Here is a 22,698-nt window from a genome sequence, read left to right as displayed (position 1 = left end):
GTAATAGCTAGGAGTGGATTTGGGACTGGGCATCACCTTGATATGCAATGCTGTTTTAGGAGCCACAGTGCCTTGTCACAAGCAAGTGGCCCTGTCCATAATAAAATAAACACATCCCTAGACACTTGAGTAAACCTGAAAGGATACCGGTATATACAGGAATCTTTAGGTTAATTTCAATACCTTTCTAAGACTTTTTAAATACCTTGTCAATATTTTTCCAGACCTCACCGCCACTTGGAGCTGTAACCGTTGACATCAGTGACACCTTTAACTTAACAGTTTTAGTTTGCAATAGACTAGACCACTATCATACAACACAATTTCCGGTTCATCTCTGTTTTTTGATAAAACTAATACCATCACAAACTTTTACTAAAAGGTTTTAGGACTCAAAGTCTTTGGACAGAGTCTAATTCAGAAAAATACCTACAAAATTCAAGACCTCATAAAATCGTGACAAGACTTTTTAATACTTAAGGGTTTTGATTTTCCCAAAATGGATTTATCAACTTTTAATACTTTTCAAGACCCCGCGGATACCCTGCATGGTGCTAATAACATTGACTTTCAGATAGAAAGGTTTAGCGACTAGGTGTTATTTCTGAACAGGGGCGATGAATGAGACATTGTGGTCCCTTGCTAGGACAAAGACAGCCGCTCCCCCCCCCCCCCTCTCTCACAGTGCTGCATCAGCAGCCCAAGCAAGAGGAAAGGTCAGCTGTTATCTCCATCACACCACACAAATTCTGACAATATTAGTTAAACACACAGCTGGCTCTACTGTTACCTTTAACATGAGTTACACACAGTGGTGTCGTCTAGTGTTTTCTAGTAGGTATACTGTGATTTTTCCCTCCCAGCCTCATATCGTTCATTTCGGAACGCCATAAAAATAAATCTGCGCTCCCTGTCTAACGTTATATATATATATCTAAATTACATGTTATAAGGCTGATCTGTGCATGATAGTGCTGCATTTTGACATATTTCATGTCGCATCTCCCCCCCTTTGATGGTATATGACGCTATAGTCAGTCCCAATGGTCCAAAAGTCAAGTGCTTCGTAACACAGACGGGGTGAATTTTATGAATGAAAGTGTGAAGGTTCTGTCACAAAACGCTGTTACGTATCCTCACACATTTTTAAGTGGGTATATGGAAATCCTTGGCCTTTCCTAGTGGGTATACGGGGGAGCATGCCTATGTTCCCCGGGTCCTATGTTCCCCGGGTCCTATGTTCCCCGGTTCCGCACTTCCGAAAAAGGGTTCTATGTTCCCCGCTTCCGAAAAAGGGTTCTATGTTCCCCGCTTCCGAAAAAGGGTCCTATGTTCCCCGCCTGCCGTTGTGTCAAGCGACCTCATGTGTCGTTATGTGGTACTGCATGAGAGTTTGACTTTTTTTTTTTTTTTTTTTTTTTGGGGGGGGGGGTCTTAAGATGACTTGGAAATAATGAAGAACACAATGAATGTCATAGTATTGTCTCAGCATTTTATATAACTCCCTAGATAGATCATTTTCGAGATGGAATTGAAAATCTTATATTCCTAAAAGAACACCAGTGATATATATATATATACACATTATTAAATATTTTTTCTATATTTTTGTCAAACGAAATCAAATAAATACAGTAGAGATATCAATCCAAAATATAGGCTTTTATTGCAACCAACAACAACAACAAAAAAACTATGTTTGTGCAAACATGGTGTTTGTTTCCAAGACCAAGCATCAAAATGCCAACCTATGGGACAATACTGTACATCCCATTGGCAGGACGTCACGTAACAGCGCAGTGTGTCTCTAGGTTACAGTGTCACATATCCCATAATATAATCCCTAAGTAACTAGCCAGTTTCCGTAGCACATAGAGTGTGACACATCCTCTTTCACACATCAAATCCTCGGGGGATCCTGGCATACAGAGATGTAGTCTCTTTCACTCTAGTGTTTTAGTAGTCAGGCACAGCAACAAACAGCAACAAACATAATAACAATAGCAATATTTAGGCCAATAACAATAACAATAACATAATAATAACAATAACAATAATAATAATAATAACAATAACACAATTAGGCCAATAACAATAATAATAACAATAACATAGGCCAAAGTGCTATCAAAATAAATGTGGAAATCTAGCCCATACGGACGCTACGGCTGACAGCCCTCCAGTACGAAGCCAGATCTCTGAGGCCCTGCATGTACTGTCCTTTCAGCCTCAGTAGACGGGCCTCCAACTCCCTCCACTTCCGTCTCCTTGTTGGGGGAGCGTGGCCTCTGTCTGCCATCCCCAGCTTACCCTCTGCAAGCGTTTGCTGATCCTTCAGGTGCCGAAGGAATTTCCAAAGTGAAGGATGGCGCACTTGGACAGCATCGTTCAGAGTACGATGATAAGCTAGAACAAAAATACAGAATTATAACTTATTAGCCTATTAATGGCCTATTAATGTGCAAACTGGTTCTACATCTGCAGGCTGATCTACTAACGGTGTGCAGTGAGGATTGTTGATCTTTCCAATGTAGAAGATAGCGGGCCTTATTTGAAGTATAGCCGAAAACAAGTATATCTCAACTTCCCCTGTGTGTGAACTTCAATTAGTATTCGTTATTTGGGATCTTAGTAAATCAGGCCCTAAATGTTATTAGTTTGGCATGAACATTTTGACATTGAACATTTTCCCCTCTGTGTCTCCTCCTTTCACAATTTTAAATCCTTTCTTAATCCTTTCTCAATCACGGTGCCCGCCCATGATTGGACTGATGTTACGTCCATCATCATTAGCGCGCTTTAATCCTTTCTCAATCACGGTGCCCGCCCATGATTGGACTGATGTTATGTCCATCATCATTAGCGCGCCTGTACGTGGCAACTCGTCCACCTGTTTAAAGAGCCCTCCTGTCCTCTGCTGTGTTTGATGTTTCGTTAATTTTTGTTTCGGCTCATAGTTAAACCTCGATATACGCACAGGCCCAGAGGTGATAGGATAAGAATGAATTAACCCATAAATAGCAGACAATATTATATTAACAATATAAAATAATTAACTTAATACTTCAGATTTAGTTATTAGATGAAATTATATTTTTTTTGTTCAGATCTGTCATTGTTACACTTACATTCAACATGATTATTGGTCCTTTGCTCCATGTTTCTTTCGAACACATTCCACATCGCTGGTGGGAAGGCCGCTCCAGGATGGACATATGTGTTACGAACATACGCAAGGAAGTCTTGTAACTCAGGGTGGTTCATCAGGGCACGCCTGGTGTTTCTGTGGTTGAGGAGAAGATCAAAATTGATCTGGACCAGAGGCAGAGGCAGGTGTCCTAAGGCCATCACCTTGAGATGAGATGAGATGAAATGAGATGAGAGATGAGATAACGTTTATTGCCATTTATGCATACACATTAAGCATACACATATAGGAATTTGATTTGGCGTTACAGTAAGAGCATTTCTAAATGCAATGCAAACAAAACAACACAGGACAGACAGCAGTGCAGACAGAACACAACAAACCTTGCGGATGACTGCTGCCAGTGGATGGTCATGACGGAATGGACCAGCCAATCCAAGTGCCTGTACCCTCTTCCACAAGGCTTGGTTGAAATGGAAGTAGCATCCTCCGATTCTGGCTTGTGGCAACTCCGTTTCAAGAGCAGTTTTCAGCGCTTGCTCAAAGTCACAGATGACTTTACGCGGACGCCAAAGGTGGTGGGTGATTCTCCTGAGTGACGTTTTGACACACTGGAACACTTGTCGGTAGTGTCCAATTGTACGTTGCTCCATGAGGACATGTACAAGGGGGACAACGAAGCCATGAATGTCCCCGAGTATAGTAAATACTTGGTTGTATGGGCGTGGGCACGACTTGAATGTAGCATCCATGTATAATGTCCTGCAGTGTCGCAGCTGTCTCAGGTTGTCCTCTGTGGAAAACACTGCTATGCCCCACTCACTGTCTTGGTGCAGGAGGAAATGGTCTCTGCCCCATGTCTCAGCCCATTGACCGTCGATCCTTACATCATCAACGGTAGCTGGGACGGGAGGGATTACTGCAGCTCTGGCTCTGGCCATAACAGACCTAACTGAGGAGAATCTTTGAGGAGGTCGCCCGCGACCTCCACGCTGGATGGGACGGCCCCGCTGTAGACCTACGCACTCAGCATCGTAAATGCGCTTGATTGGTACTGTGGGTTCTCTCACCACCTCTCCAGTAATCACTTGGCGAAATTGCGCATTGTTCACCATTTGTGTATCGGGGGCATGCACATGTTCGCGGACCTCCCGAACTTCTATGTTGGGATTGACCCCCTCTACATCAAAGATGTTTGTAACCAGAACTGTCCGGCAGTCTTCTCTCCAACACCGCCACCGAATATTCTGTAAATTTGTGCGGTGTTTCTGGTACCTAAAGTTATCCAGAACTAATATTTTCCCCCCTCGGTCTCCAGTAATTATTTGAGCCATTGTCACTACGCATGTGTTCCGAACATACCGGTATGTGAGGAAGTCTTGTAACTCAAGCTCAATTACAATTGACCTTAAAACAATTGATAGGGGGTGTTACGCCCTCTGGTGACTCGGAGAAGAAGGGCGCAACAGAGACACACTAAATATCAGAGTGCAACATTGTCCCCTGACACATACAAGTATATTATATCAATGTGTGTCTATGCAGTATCAATAGCATCTAATTTAGATTTTTTATTTTAGTTGTTTATCTAAAGAAAATAATATTTTAAAATAATGAATTATCTAAAACAATACATTAAAAACAATCTAAATGATATGCTACATTTAGCATATCATGCTACAATGATATGTACATTTCAAGCCTGCAAACTGCGACACTTTAAATGAATGTGCAATAACACTATGTGCAATATGACAACCCTAGGGTACATAAGGTTGCCGAGAATAGGAAATGTTAGAATAGGTATAGCATAGCATAGAGTACAGCACAGTGTTTTATTTGTACAGTATAGTATAGTGGATAGTGTACATAGCCTTTATTTATGTAAACCAGTACTATATCAATGACAATAAAGACCATTCATTGATTCATTCATTCATATTATCAATAGCATACCCCTTTTATAATTAGCATACTGAATTTCATTCTCAGATTTGATATAAAGACTATCAGAGTTGGGTCATTTGTGAAGACATTAATGTGTGAATAGAGCAGATTAATGTCTGAATAGAGCAGATTAATGTATGAATAGAGCAGATTAATGTCTGAATAGAGCAGATTAATGTCTGAATAGAGCAGATTAATGTATGAATAGAGCAGATTAATCTGTGAATAGAGCAGATTAATGTGTGAATAGAGCAGATTAATGTCTGAATAGAGCAGATTAATGTATGAATAGAGCAGATTAATGTCTGAATAGAGCAGATTAATGTCTGAATAGAGCAGATTAATGTCTGAATAGTGTCGTGTTTCGTAATGTAAACGCGTGAGACAACTGTTAACTATATATCACGTACTTTATTAACCATCCAGTTCCACCATTCATTCCACTCTGCCCGCTTTCCCACTGTGCTTGCTCTCCCCTCTATCCCCAACTCATTCCCATTGGTCTACAGCATAAGCGTCACACCATATATTTATTATCCTTATGTTCTAACTAACATAACACCACAAATAGAGCAGATTAATGTCTGAATAGAGCAGATTAATGTCTGAATAGAGCAGATTAATGTATGAATAGAGCAGATTAATGTTTGTCCATCAACGTCGAATTCTGACGTCTGCCGTGTGAGACCAGGGGCCTCATTCATAAAGAAATACTTGAACGTCATCTTTGACTTTCACGTAAGCACATTTTTCTAAACGGACGTGAGCATTATTTATAAAACGGGCTGAGATGGTTTAAAGTTGCGTACGTGCTTCCTTCTATAAATACCAAACATACTTGGAATTGAACGCAGGTGAATGAGGTTTGTATTAACGCCCTGTGATAGAGGCTCAATTATAGCGGCTGAATGAAGCCAAGTGCTATAATATAATATAATACAGACAGACAATACTGACAATATTATATACTGTCTGTATTATATTATATTATAGCACTTGGCTTCATTCAGCCGCTATTTGAGCCGCTATCACAGGGCGTTAATACTATATTATATAGGCGTGCGTCTGGAAGGGGAGAGGGCAGTAATACCACGTTCATTGATAAAATGACATAAGGGATGGAAAGGGGGGATGGCAGTTTTAGAAGGGGGATGATTTGGACTGTTTTTATTTCAGGGGGGATGCCATTCCCCCTCATCCCGACTCAACTCGAAATCCAGTATCATTTAGCGCGTGGCCGGGCAAGGCATAGGCATGTTGAAGAGAGATAGACAGCTCCGTAGGGATATAAAGAAAGACTGAAATACAATCATAAACATTAGTTCCCTTTCAATCTTGAATTAAACTCATTTTCTCGGCTGATAACAACATCGTTAATTTTATTACGAGCCACTTGCATGAATTACAATAGGCAACGTTTTTCCAGTGCAGCTCACATGCCTGTAATAACTCCGCATAACCAGTAGGTAATGTACGTAAGCAAGTTGAATACTCGACGTCGAGCTACGATCGTTTCCACGATCAAATTGACTCACGTTGACATTTTATAAATCACTACGTTGACTCTACGTACGACACGGGTAAGATCAACATTTGATCTAAGCACCCGTTATGAATGAGGCCCCAGGCTGATTAGAGTTAGTAGATTTGTGACAGCCCCCCAGTGTGTCTGAATTGGAGTCCTAGTATACTGTACTTCCAAATGGTTTAGCATGGGGGGTCAGGTTCAGTACTAGAATTGGGCCGAGGTCCAATAGTGTCCTACCTACAAAAGGTTTTGTACATATAATCATTTTGTTCATATAATAATGTTGTACACATAGTAATCCACAGTATGATTATGTATTTGTGTATGTTGTTTAAAAAAAAAAAAAAAAAAAAAAAACTAACAGTATAATTATGTATTTGTGTATGTTGTAAAAAAAAAAAAAAAAAAAAAAAAAAAAACATGCAGTACTACATAACGACACCTGGGGTCGCTTGACACAACGGCAGGCGGGGAATATACGGAAGCGGGGAACATAGAACCCTTTTTCGGAAGCGGGGAACATAGAACCCTTTTTTGGAAGTTTTCGGAAGAGGGGAACATAGAACCCTTTTTTTTTTTTTTGCTAAGAAACAGGGGAACATAGGACCCGGGGAACATAGGACCCGGGGAACATAGGGATGACCCCGTATACGGCATAGTCCTGCGTATCACGTAGACTACACCACTGGTTACACACACACACCTAGCTATACTGTTACCTTTAACATGAGTTACACACACACCCCTAGCTCTACTGTTACCTTTAACATGTCTGTCTGTCTCTCTCTCACACACACACACACACACACACACCTCTACTGTTACCTTTAACATGAGTTACACACACACACACACACACACACACTACTGTTACCTTTAACATGAGTTACACACACACACACACACACACACACACACCTCTACAGTTACCTTTAACATGAGTTACACACACACACACACACACAGCTCTACTGTTACTTTGTCCACATTCTGCAGGTAGTTTATCAGCCTGTGTTATTATGTAAAGAAACTCCTTGGGAAAGTTTGAGACATTTTTTTCCAAAGATCTGGCATGGGATTTTATCATTTAGTAGCGTATCCAACAAAGTGTAGCAGACATGCTCCATTCAGAAACTTCAGTCCTGTAAGAGAAAGAGAATTTATACTGTGTAGTATTATGAGATGGTTGTCTGCACTACCTACAAATAACCTGTAGAGGGAGACAGAGTCTTACAAATACAATGGGTTTATTTGACTGACATGTTGTGTACAGTAATTATCTGGTCCTGCCTCTCACAATCCATAGAATTTTAGAAGAGTTGACCACTTTGTGCTTTTAACATAAGATGCATATAACTGTTAATGGGATGTATATTGTCAAGCACATCACTCAAAAAAAAACTCTAAATGTAATACTGTTAGGCATTCAACCGGTACCAAAAAAACAAACAAAAACAGAGCACTCAAAAAGTAGTTAATACAAAATGTTTTAAGATAATGGCACAAACTGGCACCAAGGTAAAATGATTGGCTAAGTGAGCCTGACCAACCCTCACAGTTCACTGGCACAACTCAGTACATGTATAGCTGCATATTGTTTTTTTGCTGTGCTTTTTAAAATACTGAAATACAAAATATCCTTTGCATGTCACGTCATAGCGATACCATAATGAGCGGTAGTTTACACACTGACATACAGTACATCATAGGCTGGTAAAAACAACCTCGATTGAGATTTTAAAACCTATTCTAAACAACTATATGTTAACACATTACTAAGACATTAAAAGCTAGGGCATGGTAATCAGAATCAGAATCATTTTGGCACTCCTGATATAAATATACACGTCCCTACATGGTTCATTCATAGTAGCATAGAGATGATGCGTCCCGACTTCGATTCGACTCCCTCACACATGTCAAGAAGTACTGGCTCTTACAACCAATATTATGCTTTTTAAATCCATCGGGCAAAGAATTTAGGACGCAGCACACGAGGGAATCTTCATCTTCTCCTTCCCTGATGGACATTATAACACGTAGGAAACCATGACAGCACGAGAGCAGTAACACAGACGACAACAACAGCTGATCTACCTTAACGTTGCATTCTCTCATAAATGGAGGAGGAGTGTTATCAGTCACTCACAGGAGAGGGGAAGGAAGTATGCACAGATTCTGTCCGGCTCGCTCAGGATGGGCTGCGTGCATCAGAGTGTGGAGTGTGTATTCTGCTGTGCTGACATTTGAAACAAATATGAGTCTATGTATAGCCAAAGTTCATGCCCCACCCCAACCTCCATCCTCCCCTTCCCCTCTGGTTCTCCCCCCCCTCTCCTAGGGTACTCCAGACCAGGTAGGGAAAGTTCAGAGAGAGTTCTACTGTTCTGAGGGGTCCTCCAGGGTTCCTGTTCTAGACCATGGCCCTGAAAGCGAAGGACATGCCAGCTCCAGTAGCGAGACCGAGAGACAGGAAGAAGGCCATTATGGCACCCGCGGTCTCCGCTTCGTGTTGAGGCACTTTCCTGTATGGAAACACAAGAGTAACTCGTTACTAATCAGACAACAGAGGGGTTAGTCCTTGTCATGTTGATGTTGGCTCACAGAAAACACAATGAAATGTGTCAGTTTTTCCTGTAAGGAAACATAACAGCAACAAAACACATGACTAAATTGTGATTGGTATCATCTAAACTAGGGATGTCCCGATCCCACTTTTTCACTACCGATTGATTGATTGATTGAAAACTTTATTAGAATGTTTGCAGAGGTAGGTACATGAAAGTACATATTACATACAAGGTCAACTAAAAGGATAAAAACCCAAGAAAGCCACTGGCTTATTTCAATTGGGGTCCTTGATTTTCAATTCATCGTTACATGTAAGACAGACAAAAGAAAAAACTAGTACTATCTACAAGATAATACAGACAAATAACTATTACTATCTACAAGATAAACATACATCCATCATGGGAAGAACAATACAACAAAACATAAGGTATCGGGTAGGACAGGTGGGGACATACACCACAGGTGGGGGCGGGGGACAAAACACAAAGTATGTACAGTGGGTAGTTCGGGTCTTTTAATCTGATTTTTGTTTTTGTTGTTTTAGAGGGTCCAGTTACGGATTGCAGCCTCCTGTAAATGTTTTTTGAGAGTGGTTTTGACGGTGGGCAGTGTTTTGCACTCCTTTAAGATTATAGGAAGGGCGATACCGATACCTGGGCTTCAGGTATCTGTCATACCGATATTTATATTTATTTTTTTACCCCTGAATAATAAGAAATACTTCCCCAGTATATAGTCCAACAACAGTTGGCAATTAAAGACTGCCAGCCTTTATTCAAGCAACAAAAACAGTACTCTGTAGGTTTTAAGTTAAAACAATTTAGCAGCATTCAGCATTGTAGATGCTGTCTGATTTCTAGTTTTAGTGCCTTCTGGTTTTTATTGTATTGCAATTATAGCACCCTTTTTAAAAGTGTAGCCTGGTGACACCCGCTGGTGCGATCCAGCATTCTGGACCAATATCGCACAGATACCGATACTGTGGATCGGATCGGGACATCCCTAATCTAAACTAACCATCTAGGAGCATAGGGGTTGAGACACCGCTGTAGTGGTCCTACTTTGGTCCAAATGCAGAGGATGGCCAAGTATCTAGTGTGTATGGGGTAGTGTCCAGGGGTAGAATAGTGTGTATGGGGTAGTGTCCAGGGGTAGAATAGTGTGTATGGGGGATCTTACTTTGGTCCAAAGCACATGCAGAGGCTGGCCAGGTATCCGTTGGAGAAGGCGAAGAGGATCATGAAGAGGATGTACCAGACGTCGTGGGCGAAGAGGACGGGCAGGAAGCTCCTGGGCTGGACATTACACAGCATGAAGAGAGGGATGAAGACCACCCTCAGACCCACCATGACGGGCAGCAGGACACTGTCCTTACCAGGCTGTGGGAGGGAGGGAGAGAGAGAGGGAGAGAGAGAGAGAGAGAGAGAGAGAGAGAGAGAGAGAGAGAGAGAGAGAGAGAGAGAGAGAGAGAAAGAGCCTCAGTACAGCAGTACAATAATACAGATCAAATGTGTCCTGTGGTGTTGTGATGAGTTACCATGCCGATGTCAACACAGATAGAGAGGACTCAGTACACAAAGGGCTCTATTTTTAAAATATTTTTAAATACCATTCTTAAGGCAATTGCCGCGATGCGTCTGAAATATATTAGTGCTACTTTAAAAAAATATATATTTATCTGTTATTTCTTGACTTTTATTTCTTATGTTTTATTCGCCAACTTTGTAACTTCTATCTGTACTGGTGTGCTTTCTTGGCCAGTTCTCCCTCGAAAAAGAGATTTTAATCTCAAGGGACCTCCTGGTTAAATAAAGGTGAAATAAATCAATAAATAAAATACTGATGTCACTGTGACCTGTTCATTGTCGTGAACACAAATCGCTGATACGCCTGGGTTTGTACTTGCGTCTGACCTTGCATCAGTCACTACCATCTTCCTACTGACTAGAATTCCCAGCCAGGTGTATTGTGACATCATACTTCCTTGAGGGGAGATAACAGCCTACACAAGGAAGGGCAGAGCGCCACACCCCTGCAGGAGGCCAATAAGGACCTTGTCTACACCCACACGGCGTTCCAATGAGAGGCAAACACATGGAACCAGTGAACTGGGGAATTTACTAAAGACCTCAGCTAACATCATTCACATTACTTAGAGCAGGAGAAGCGGTAGAGAAATAAAGACCTCAACTCCCACTATAGACTGGTTAGTGGGCTTGCTTCAGCACGTCCAACTGTTGTTATTGCTCATACTTATTAGGTGGGTTTGCTTAAGCATCCATCTGCTGCTCCTCATACAACTTTTAAGCTATTCTCATCAAGACGTTTTGATACCTATTAAACATTTTAAACTGTAAAATGTGCCAAAAACTCAGAATTATCATCATCTCTGATAACAGCTTTTTGATAGCTATTACACTTTTTTAGACTATAATAACAGTAGTACACATTGCTCTGAATTTTCCCCGGGTGTGCTCCGGCTCTTTCAAAGCGTATTTACGAACGCATCCCTAGAAATAGAACGAGTAGATCATGGCACTTTGGCTATTACACAAAAAGACATCAGGTTGTTAATAAAGATGTAAGCTAAGACTAGGTACACTAGAAGATAACCACCAAGGAATGTTGATTAGAATGTGCATGCCGTTCTACCCATTCTATTTCTATGGATAAAATCACCCTCAGCCAACCCAGAATTCCACACATTTGTGGTTTTCTTCGTCATTGCTTGTGCTTTTGCCACTATCTTGCCGATGATTCGCTAGGCATTCTGGGATTTCGTATAACACTCCGTTTGTAACTCTGTTTGGAGTGTGCATCTGAAAAAACTCAGTTTGGAGGGCCATGTAGCCCTAACGCTTGGCCCTACCCCTCCATGCCAACAAGAATTGGGACACCCTACCCCTACACATGAACGCGCAAAGCGGAGGGGTAGGGCTCAGTGGTAGGGCCATGGGGTGAAGTGGAATTGGACCTTGGTGAGAATGTGAGCGAGAGAGAAAAGGAAACCTCTACGCCTGTGAATCATCACTGGGATCAGTTCTAACTATCAGTTCTCAGTTGTGTCATGAGACATTTAAACCAATAGGGAGCCACCAGGGTCACCCTGATGAGTAACCCTCTCTCAACCCTCTCAAACCACTTCCTCTACCAGTCACAGAATTCCATCCCTCTCCATCCCAAACACACCAGAGGGTTTTTCCCAACACAAACCATTGGCCTACACTACAAAGTACTTCTGTTGTGATACGAACAATCCTGTTGGGAGTTTCTACAGTGTTTCTAGAATCTAGACGATTGATGTTTCCCAGCATGATAAAGTACTGTCTGATCTCACTAATAATACACCCCTGCTGGTGTGTCCAAATGCGTGGGAGAGAGGGTTAGAACTCCATGCACCATGACATCATATGATCACTAGTAATACGGCGGATCCTGTAACTATAACTATGCCTTTGTAACACTATTGGCATATAGATCATTGGCCTATCCTGCCTTCTTGTTGATGGACGATTGACGAGGAACCAACACCTTCTGATCTTAGTTCCAGTGAAACGTCAAAGCAAGTTGGCTAGGGAGGAACTATTTTTAGGGAGCACAGATGTTCTGTGGGATGACGGAATCCCAAACCAACCACGGGCCGGTCCCGGAACAACCCCCAGCTCCTACACCCCAGCCACTTGTATACATGAAGCTGGTTTGATTTCTAATTTCCTTAGAAATGTCCTTCAAACTTATCCGAGGGAAACCTTTTTGCTCACACCTATCAGGTCTTTTCAAATCAACACAACTGTCTAGGATATAGGGGGTAGGTAGGGTTAGATTTGTAATTGAGCACTTCTGTTAGGCGGAATAATCAAAATGGTGATCATGCTCAGTCCCTATCACTCACACTCTCACTGACACACACTGGCACACACGCTGACACACACACGCTGACACACACACGACTCACCCACATACAGACGGCGGTCAGACTCCTCCCGGCCCAGTCCATGACGTTAAAGACCAGAAAACACGACACTGGGATGAAATATTTCGCTGGAAAGACGGACAAACAACAATAATCTTAATAACATTATGAAAAAACATTATGCTTGAACTCTTTAAAAGTACCATGCTGGAAGAATATAGTGCAAATATGACATTATTTCAACCATGATCTATTCGCTTAAAATGAAAAATGTAAAGTTATGTATACAAATTAAAAGTTATGCATAAAGCCGTAGTGTGGAAACTCACGCCAGGTGCCTCCGTTGGAGGACACGGTGGTTTTGACTTCTACGGTGACAGCAGGGAAGATACCGATGGTGACGGCAAAGATGAAACATACAGATAGGGCCATGACCCAGATCTACAGGAGCACACACACACACACACACACACACACACACACACACACACACTCAGTGTCACACACAATAGAGCCACAGAGGGTCATCAAAAAGCCCTAGAGGAGAGCAGAGTGCCATATAAACATTTAAACATAGACATAAGACATGTTATGTTAGGGGTTTGTGTATTGTGGGTCCTTTACCTTTTTGAAGATGGTGAAGACGGACCCTGCGGGTTGCCTGATCTCCTCCTCGATCAGATTGACCACCGGCCTCTTCTCTGCTGGGCTGTCTGTCACACGACACAAACACAGTTCAGTCTGCATTACTGGTGCATGGGTTGTGTACTAGTGCATAAACACACGTCTTTGAGTAAGTTGGGTAAGTCTGAGTAACACATACGCACATACATGCATGCACGCACGCACATGTACGTATACACACACACACACACACACACGCGCACACACTACTGTCAAAAGTTTTAGAACACCTCAATTTTCTCCAGTGACATCCTAATTTACAGTGGGTAATTCAGTCTTATGCAAATCAGAGACCCTATAAAAAATTCCCAAATCCCATAAGCTATTACCCTTGCATTAAGATGGACTCAGTTCAACTTACTGAGAGACATCTCGATAACATTTTTGCATTTCAACAAAATGTCAATAAAAACTGGGAAAATGTAGTTCCTTTGACAGGTAGTGTACACAGCCAAACTAATAAATACATCTACATAAAACTATAAAGCCAATTTACCCTAGGCAAAGGAATACACTACACATACACTACACATACACTACCCACGGAGGAGGATCACATTTCTCAATGGTTTGGGGTTTTATAAACAGGGTATAATTAGAAGACAAGCCATCTGCCATTGGGGACAGACTAACCCAAGGCTCTGTGTTATTCTGTTATTCATGCTCAGTGTTCTTTCCCCTTTTTTTAAAGCTTACTTTTCTGAGTGGGGCAGTCCCACTCATATTTTTCATTTTATTGGACAGATACAGTGAAGACAGACAGGAAAGTAAGGAGAAGAAGGGAGAGAGAGAGAGGGCATGTCAGCAGGGCATGGTGCCGGATTCGAACCCACGCCGACATGGGCGTATGTGTGCACTGTAGACCGTGGTGCTAGACCACTGGACCACCCCAGGCCAGGTTTTTTTCCCCCCTTTTGCTTGCTGATTGACAGACAAACAGACAGACACACAGAGACATGCAGGCAGGCAGACAGACAAACTGACTGATAGACGGTACCTTTCTTCAGCAGGTCCATCTTATTCTCCTCATCGATTGTGGACGATTGTTTAGCTCCATTACTCTCCAGGTAGTACTGGTAGAACTCCTGCATGGGTAGGGAAGGAAGAGGAGTCCATAAGATCAGCACTTTTACAACAATCAGTCTCATTTTCGTTAGTTTAGCCCCATTAGCTATTACAATGACTAAACAACTCGCATAAGGTTTACATTATCACGTTACTCTGATCATATATACACATTGCTGCTTGATGATGATGGCGACGACTTTATCAAATCCATAAAGGAGATCATGCCATCTATAGACAGTCTTACCATCCTGGGCAGAGTGAGGTAGGGGAGGATGGCCAGGCCACACAAGTTAAACTAACGTGACTATACTAGTGTATGAGTGTGTGTATGAGGTCTTACCATCCTGGGCAGAGTGAGGTAGTTAAACTAAGGTGACTATACTAGTGTATACGTGTGTATGAGGTCTTACCATCCTGGGCAGAGTGAGGTAGTTAAACTAACGTGACTATACCAGTGTATGAGTGTGTATGAGGTCTTACCATCCTGGGCAGAGTGAGGTAGGAGAGGATGGCCAGGAGGATGACGGCACAGGCTGTGATGAAGTAGCCAAAGGCACGTTCGTTCCAGGAAGAGCCACCTGCACAGGGACAGGCAACACAGTGTCATAACCTGGAACTACTGGATACAAGTTCTGCTGGGGGATGCTGTATACAATGTGACACATATCACAACCAGCTACTAATCTCAGGAGCATTGCGGTTCTGTGTTTTAAAGGAAAGTGTGTCTTGAGTGTGTGTGTGCTGTGAACCATGTTTTATGGGTGTGTGTGTGTGTGTGTGTGTGTGTGTGTGTGTGTGTGTGTTGGAGCCATATTAAGGCTTTTTGAGCTTGGTTAAGAAAATCTATTAATGAGATATTTTGAGATTGTGTGGACATGTTCTATCAAGCTGTGGTTGAATACAACAAGGTGCATCATTCTGTACAAGAACTCCTCTCAGAGCAAGAGAAAGAGTATGACCATGTGCAGTGGTACCAGCCCAGCATGATACATTTCAGTTACTTCTGCAAGGAGGCTGAAACGTGGAAAAGGGAACTAATGCCTAATCCCAATTCACCCCTACGGCTTCGTTTTCACTCCTATGGCTTCGTTTTGCGCGTTCACGTTTAGGGTAGGGGTGTCCCAATTCATATTTCATCGAGGGCTAGGGGGAAGGGGGAGGGCTATCCACTGTTGTCCTATATCAGTGCAGACTGGCAGGGTAGGAGGAGCACAGGTTTCATACAGGTTAGAGCGCCGTTATTCTGTCATGGTCTGATAATGATGCATCGTTCTTTTTTATTTACTGACTTGTTTGATCGATTGATAGCGTAAAACTTAAGTTGTGAATGAATCGCGAGCGTCAAAGCTTTTCTATGATACTACTGATGACGTATCAGGGTCTTGAAGGGTCGTCCCATTTCATAGGGAAAGATTTCAACCAGTATGGCTTGTGGCTCTGTTCCGAGGCCTTGGCTCAAAAGCAAGTGGCGCTCGAAAACGAGCCGTAGGGGTAGAAAGGGGAATCGGGATTGGGCCAAAGGACACAATCAGGAGTGACACCACAGGACAACATCTCCGATGTGAGCCAAAGGTCTAGAACAACATCTAGAGCATCCTATGCAGCTAAAATAACATCTGCTGAAAAGGCAGCTCTGGAAGCTCCATGTGCGGCCTTAAAGGACAAGCACGCCTTACTGCTGGAGGAGACCGCTATCAAAGCCAAAATGGAGAAGAAAGTGGAAATGGAGGCAGAAATAGTGGCTGCTGATGCTCAGCTTAAGGTCCTCTTAAACAGTGATGAGGCTCCAGCTGGGAAGGAACAGGCAGCCGACCAGGAACACGTGGATGAAGCTTCGCAGCCCGAGAACGAAAAGGAGGAAGTATTCAAGGACACGCCCACTCCAGCCCCCCCCCCGCCTGCGCCAGTGACCCCGAAAACCCCGGCTACCCCAGTCGCCGTGGAAACTCCGGCAACACCAGCCTCCTCCACCACCCCTGGAACTCCCGCCACCCCGACCTCCATCTCACCCTCCAGAATCCCCAACAGCAGGACTGCCAGGAAGCGGTTCCCCAAGAGAAAGCTTGACTGCAGGAGGGATGGTGAGAAAGAGAAGGATGAGGAGGAGGAGGGCCAGCAGAATAAAAGAGCGAGGGGTTGAGAAAACACAGGACGGCACGGAGAAAGAAGAAGGGATGGAGGAAGGGGGAGAGGAGGCTAGTGGGGATAAATCTGAGGAGGATGGAGAGATGGATGGATGGAAAGAAGGCCGTCGAAAAAGAGAAAGAGATGGCTGATGATGATGCAAAAGAGACCACGGACAGCGAGATGGAGGTGGAAGAAAAGGATTTGAAAGAGAAAAACAAGTCCTGAATCAGGAAAGAAGGATTTGAAAGAGAAAACAAGTCCTAAAAGTCAACCACCGGGAGGAAAAGACCACCGAGACAACATGCCGCACTCGTCACCCATGACATACAATACTTGGTGATGGGAATCCAACCTCGGGAGGGTGCAGAATTCGTCTCCATCCCTGTGGAGAGTACACCAGGGGTTTCCTTGACACCGGAAATATGTCCACAACATGTAGTACCGGTATTTGACCCTGGTGGTGACTTAAACACTCCGTCCGTCTCCGTCATGAGATGATAAATGTATATCGAAATATTGGTGACAAGAATGTGATGGGGTGTAATGCAATGACATGTGATTTAGTGTATTTGGTATATCTCATGGATTTATTTTACATTGTGTATTCTGGCTCCATTGAATATTTTTCTCACAGGAGTTATCGCGCAAGGAGAGTGAACCCGAGTTTGTTTAGTTTAATAAATTACTTTCTGTTTTTGATAAACTATGACTCACGAGTGCTTTCAAAAGGACTGTGTGTCGGAATATCATTCACCATAACCTCAGTGGCTAAATGGAAGTAGGATACGGGGATTAGCCACTTCAGTGTGTGTGTGTGTTTGTTTGTGTCTTACGTACTGGCTATGGCACAGATCATGGAGACGGCAGCGAAGGTCCCGGCGAGTCCCTGGCCGCTCATGATGGGCGTGGTGTAGGAGGCAGGCAACAACCCAGCCAGACCAAACAGACTACTCTGCAGTATCGCTCCAAACGCTGAGAGTGAAGGAAAGGGATTATGTGTTCATTAATAGAATTATTTATTTATTTACCGTTATTTATACAGGGTTAGGGTTGGCACATCACCAGAGCAATACTCCAAAACAACAGGACACATTACAGAGATTGTTTTACATACGTTACCCCCACCCTATACACAAACAATATACACCACCTCCTGAGAGAAGGAATGCGGATCAGCATCAAAGCCGTCCTATAGGGGGTCACCCTGTCCTCCCGAGTACAAAACATAACTTGGTGGGGAGCTTAACGGGGGTGAGCTTAACCCTGCTGTTTCACCTCTCATTGTAAACAAGCACACGCAGTCAGACTGAAGAATCAAAAGATCTGTGTGCCAGTACGGTACACGTGTGGCGTGTCTGCCTATCTGTGTGCATGAACATGCACTTGTGTATGTGCACGTGTGCGGTGCATGTGTTGGGTGGGGTCGACCTCTACTCACAGTTGATGCAGATGATTTTGATCATGGTGAGAGTGAAGAAGGGCAGGGGCTCGATGTTCATCTTGACCAGCACAGCGGTCAGCAGAAATACCACCAGGATTACAGACAGACTCCCCAGGATACGCACCTTCTGAGGAATCCTGGGGAGGGGGGAGAGGAGAGGATGGTCAAGGGAGGGAAAGCGAAATGAGGAAGGGAGGTGAGGGAGAGACACAGAAAGGGAGAGAGAGGTGAGGGGGGAAAGGGAGAGAGAGAGAGACAGAAAGGGAGAGAGGTGAGGGGGCAGAGGGAGTAGTATGGGAGAGGGAAAGAAATACAAGAAAGGGGCGATAAGGTGAGGAGAGAGGAGAGAAAGGTGAGGGGGAGAGGGACAGAAAGGGAGAGAGAGAGAGAAAGACACAGTGGGGAAAGGTGAGGGGTAGATGGAAGGAGAAGGAGAATGGAGGAGGTAAACATGAGAAACATTCCTAGGACTGTTGATACAGGAGGGTGGGTCATGACTCTCCAGTGTCGACCCCTCACTACTAGATCCCTCTACATCCAACCGTAATGAAACCAAAACATACCACTGGCCTATAGAAATACACAGGTCATGTCTCATAACAATAATATGCCATGACAGATGAAGGGGTGAGGAGGTCCTGCAAGGGGTGTGGAGAGGGGGTGAGGATTAGGTAACACTCTATAGAAACATACAGGCCACAGGGCTCACAGCCAGGGCCTTGACAGGTGAGGGGGGTTCTACAGGTGGTGGAGGTTAGAATCAGGTGTCTACAGGTGAGACGGTACGTAGGCAGGTGTGTTAGACCTACTTCTGGTGGATGAAGGAGTTGAGGCAGGTGAATATGAGGAGGGGCACCATGGCACACAACGTCAACACGTTGTTGAACTTGGATTCCAGAACGTTCCGCGTCTCTCCCACCGACACCATGGTCTGATTGGCCGTCTGGTTGGCCGGGGACTTGCCTGGGTCGGAGACCGGGTCCCTCAGCCGGCTAGTGAAGTACTGAGGGGAGAGGAGGAGAAGAGTAAGAGTAAGACATATGGTGGAATAATATGCCTACAAAGACATTTTATTTATTGATAAAGACATTTATTACCTTTGAGACTAAATTCACAAGTCACTAGACAGTCAGACTGTCTGGGCAAAATCAACACATTGACGACCTCAGCCTAAGTAGACAATGAAACCAGTTTCTCTACTAGAAACTTGACTTTGGCTAGACAACATTTAAATGATTACAAAGACCTGACTGCTCTTTTTTCTCTTGACCTGCACCTAGATGAACTGAGCCATCTGGAGCAGTTGTGTTTCCCCAGGCCAGACTATCTAAAGCCAGACCAAACCAGTTTGTGACTTTTGTGCCCTTTTTCACCTTTGCGTCAGATCTTGACACGCTGTAAACTTTCTCCTCTTGCAAGAGTATATACCTTTTCCTATGCAATTTGAAATGAAGCAAGCTGCCTTTTTGATTCTATATTTTGATATTTCCACGACAGACATGGGCCTAGGCAAGAAACAATCCATTTAGATGAGGTATTTGCAAGATGGTAATAAATCCAACCTGCCCTCATACAGGCTCGGTGGAACCATCACCATTTTGCTTACAGCGATTCAATCATTTCAGATCTAGAAGCGTATCTTAATACAGGGTTCCCACACCTTCTGTAACATCAAATTCAAGCACCTTTCAAGGACTTTCAAGACTCAATTCCCTCAAATTCAAGGACCCAACACGGCATAGTTTGAGACAGATCTAGATGAGAATTTATATACGGTAATAGGAACTATCCGCTCACAGACAACAATTAAAAAGAGAGGCTTGAATGTGTGAACACTAGATGGTATTTTGCCTTCTCTACCACAGCACAGCAAAACAATATATTGTGAAATATGTGTAAAGTTAAGCAATACAGAGACTTATTTACTAGATGATGAGCTAAGTAAAAACATTTTTGAATATAGATATTTTTTTAGAGAGAGAGAGAGAGAGAGAGAGAGGGGGGAATTCAAGCACTTTCAATGACCCATGTCTATTTTCAAAAACTTTTAAGGATTTCAAGGACCCGTGGGAACCCTGTTAACAGTCTAAAGAGGCTCTTCAAAGTTATAATGAGTAATAAGTCAAGAATCTCAATATGCTTGTCTCCCTCCCTCCCTAGAGGCAGGTTAGGAGATCAGGGATATGTTGCCATGGTAACACGCTGGGTCACAGAGTGAGTGCGCTATAAGAAGAGAACCAGGTGGTTTTAAAACAAAACAAACAAAATGTGTCTCAATGAAACTCAAGAAATGACAGATTTTGGGAGTTAAAATAGAGCGTCATCGGTCATCATACAGTTACACAATTACCTCAGTAGCCGTCATGAAGAAGTTCCATGGTAGGAGGGTTCCCAATCCCAGGATGAAGAAAATTATCCACACTGCATTATACCTGGGAAGACACAGACACAGACACAGACACACAGACACACACAGACACACACACACACACACACACACACACGATTAGCTCCACACAATATCCATAGTAGTCCTTTTGAATGATTTCAGTCCTAAGAGGAATGATGAGTCATCAGATGAGTCATTTCTCCGTACCTGTCCCGGGGAGCGTTGATGGCCGTCATTGTCTTTGACTGCTGCCAGAATGTTCCAGAAGCTTCAGTCAAGATTTGGCACAGGGTCTGAAAGAAAAGATTGATAATTGAATCTTTTGGCAACTCAAGGCACCTTGATTAAACAGTCCCACCACTGGCTAGGAGAGGTAGACTTAGGCCCAATCCCGATTCTCTTTTCTACCCCTATGGCTCGTTTTCGAGTGTCACTCGATTCGAAGGCAAGGCCTTCGAATACGTCACAAGCCCTACCCCTTGAAATCAAAGCCCTATGAATTGGGACAACCCTTCACGGCGCCTACGTCATCACGCGGTACGGTTGACGCGTTGTGTTGCCGGCGAATTCTCACATCTCGCAATGCCTTCTTCAGCTGTGTTTATTTCTGTTGCGTGTGCTATAAGCATCTATTTTCGTTTGTTATCAACACACTGTAGTGTTTAGACGTTCCTTTTTTAGTCTCTTCCGTCAGCGATGTCTTTTTTGTGGACATCGCAATAATGACAATGAATTTAATGACAATGAATGACTCCAACCAAAACAACCAGTCCATCAATAGTCATAAAGCGTTGTCCAAAAATCACGTTACCAAGCGCCTTTCTCAGAACAATTCGTCGTCTAGAATCCAAAAATCAATCCATCATAGTGGTGGTCAAAAACGTAGAAAGAGGATCTCTTGGGGACGCGGCCACATTTGCCTGTGAAGGAGAGATGACAAATAAGCGGAAACATTTCTCAGTAGAGTCGAACGGTGATATATCATCATCCTTTACGCGTATCCTTAACTGTAGTTACATTTCGCGTGTCATATGCCATTAGACATGGAAATATGTCAATGCGCGGCTGTCATGCACAAATCAGCTTGTAACGTTAGACACACAGCACACAGCACATCGGCATAATAACGTTTTGTTGTTGTTGTGCTTGTTATAAAGAAAAGGTCTATAATGCATTGAAATGACATTAGTACAACAGACATTAGACATCAGACATGGAAATGTCAATGCGCGGCTGTCATGCACAAATCAGCTTGTAACGTTAGACACACAGCACATCGGCATGATAACGTTTTGTTGTTGTTGTGCTTGTTATAAAGAAAAGGTCTATAATGCATTGAAATGAATGATACAACCCATTAATAATATTACATAATAACAACTGCTCGGATTAGATTGCGGGTGGAAATAGGTCAAAATGCGCATCATGTACAAGTCAGCCGAACGTTTGATAGATAACTTTACATATGTGTACCATCATCCGCTGTCAAACGCCACAGGTAATAATTGATTTATGACTGTACATCTCTGAAATGCTCGACTGTCATGCAGCGTTGCGTTACTGTAACGTTAGACACAGCACCGACATAAAAGCGATTTTTGGGTTATGCGTGTTATAAATAAAAGGTCTATAATGCATTGTAATGACATTAAACTAAGACAATAAGATGGTTATCATAATTTTTCAAATCTTTATTAATAAGTAATTACAGAGAATTAAAATGACATTTCCGCATTGAATAGAGCGACATAAGATTTCTGTAGATGATTCGCAATGCATCCTGGTATCAAGGGGTAGCGTACCGTTAGCCCTTCGAAGCTAGTCTGGTCCTGAAATCCCTCGAAACGAAGTAATAGTTAGCCCTCCCCCTTACCCCTAG

General features: G+C 43.1%; 1 protein-coding gene across 1 annotated transcript; it reads right to left on the bottom strand.

The window, feature by feature from the left end:
* Positions 1 to 9,036: 9,036 nt before the first annotated feature.
* Positions 9,037 to 21,055, bottom strand: LOC308173773 (equilibrative nucleoside transporter 1-like; the record flags this gene model as incomplete). Its single annotated transcript, XM_080548825.1, has 12 exons — positions 9,037 to 9,148; positions 10,377 to 10,576; positions 13,153 to 13,238; positions 13,440 to 13,551; positions 13,735 to 13,823; positions 14,792 to 14,879; positions 15,343 to 15,440; positions 17,827 to 17,961; positions 18,428 to 18,567; positions 19,240 to 19,433; positions 20,781 to 20,862; positions 21,027 to 21,055. The coding sequence occupies 12 exons, from the start codon at positions 21,053 to 21,055 to the stop codon at positions 9,037 to 9,039; spliced, it is 1,365 nt and encodes a 454-aa protein (XP_080404951.1).
* Positions 21,056 to 22,698: the final 1,643 nt, after the last annotated feature.

Source organism: Nansenia antarctica, assembly GCF_963989245.1.
Source record: "Nansenia antarctica genome assembly, chromosome: 19".
In the NCBI taxonomy this organism is placed as follows: Eukaryota; Metazoa; Chordata; class Actinopteri; order Argentiniformes; family Microstomatidae; genus Nansenia; species Nansenia antarctica.
Note: the sequence above shows the minus strand (reverse complement) of the source record. Positions and strands in the feature narration are given on the sequence as shown.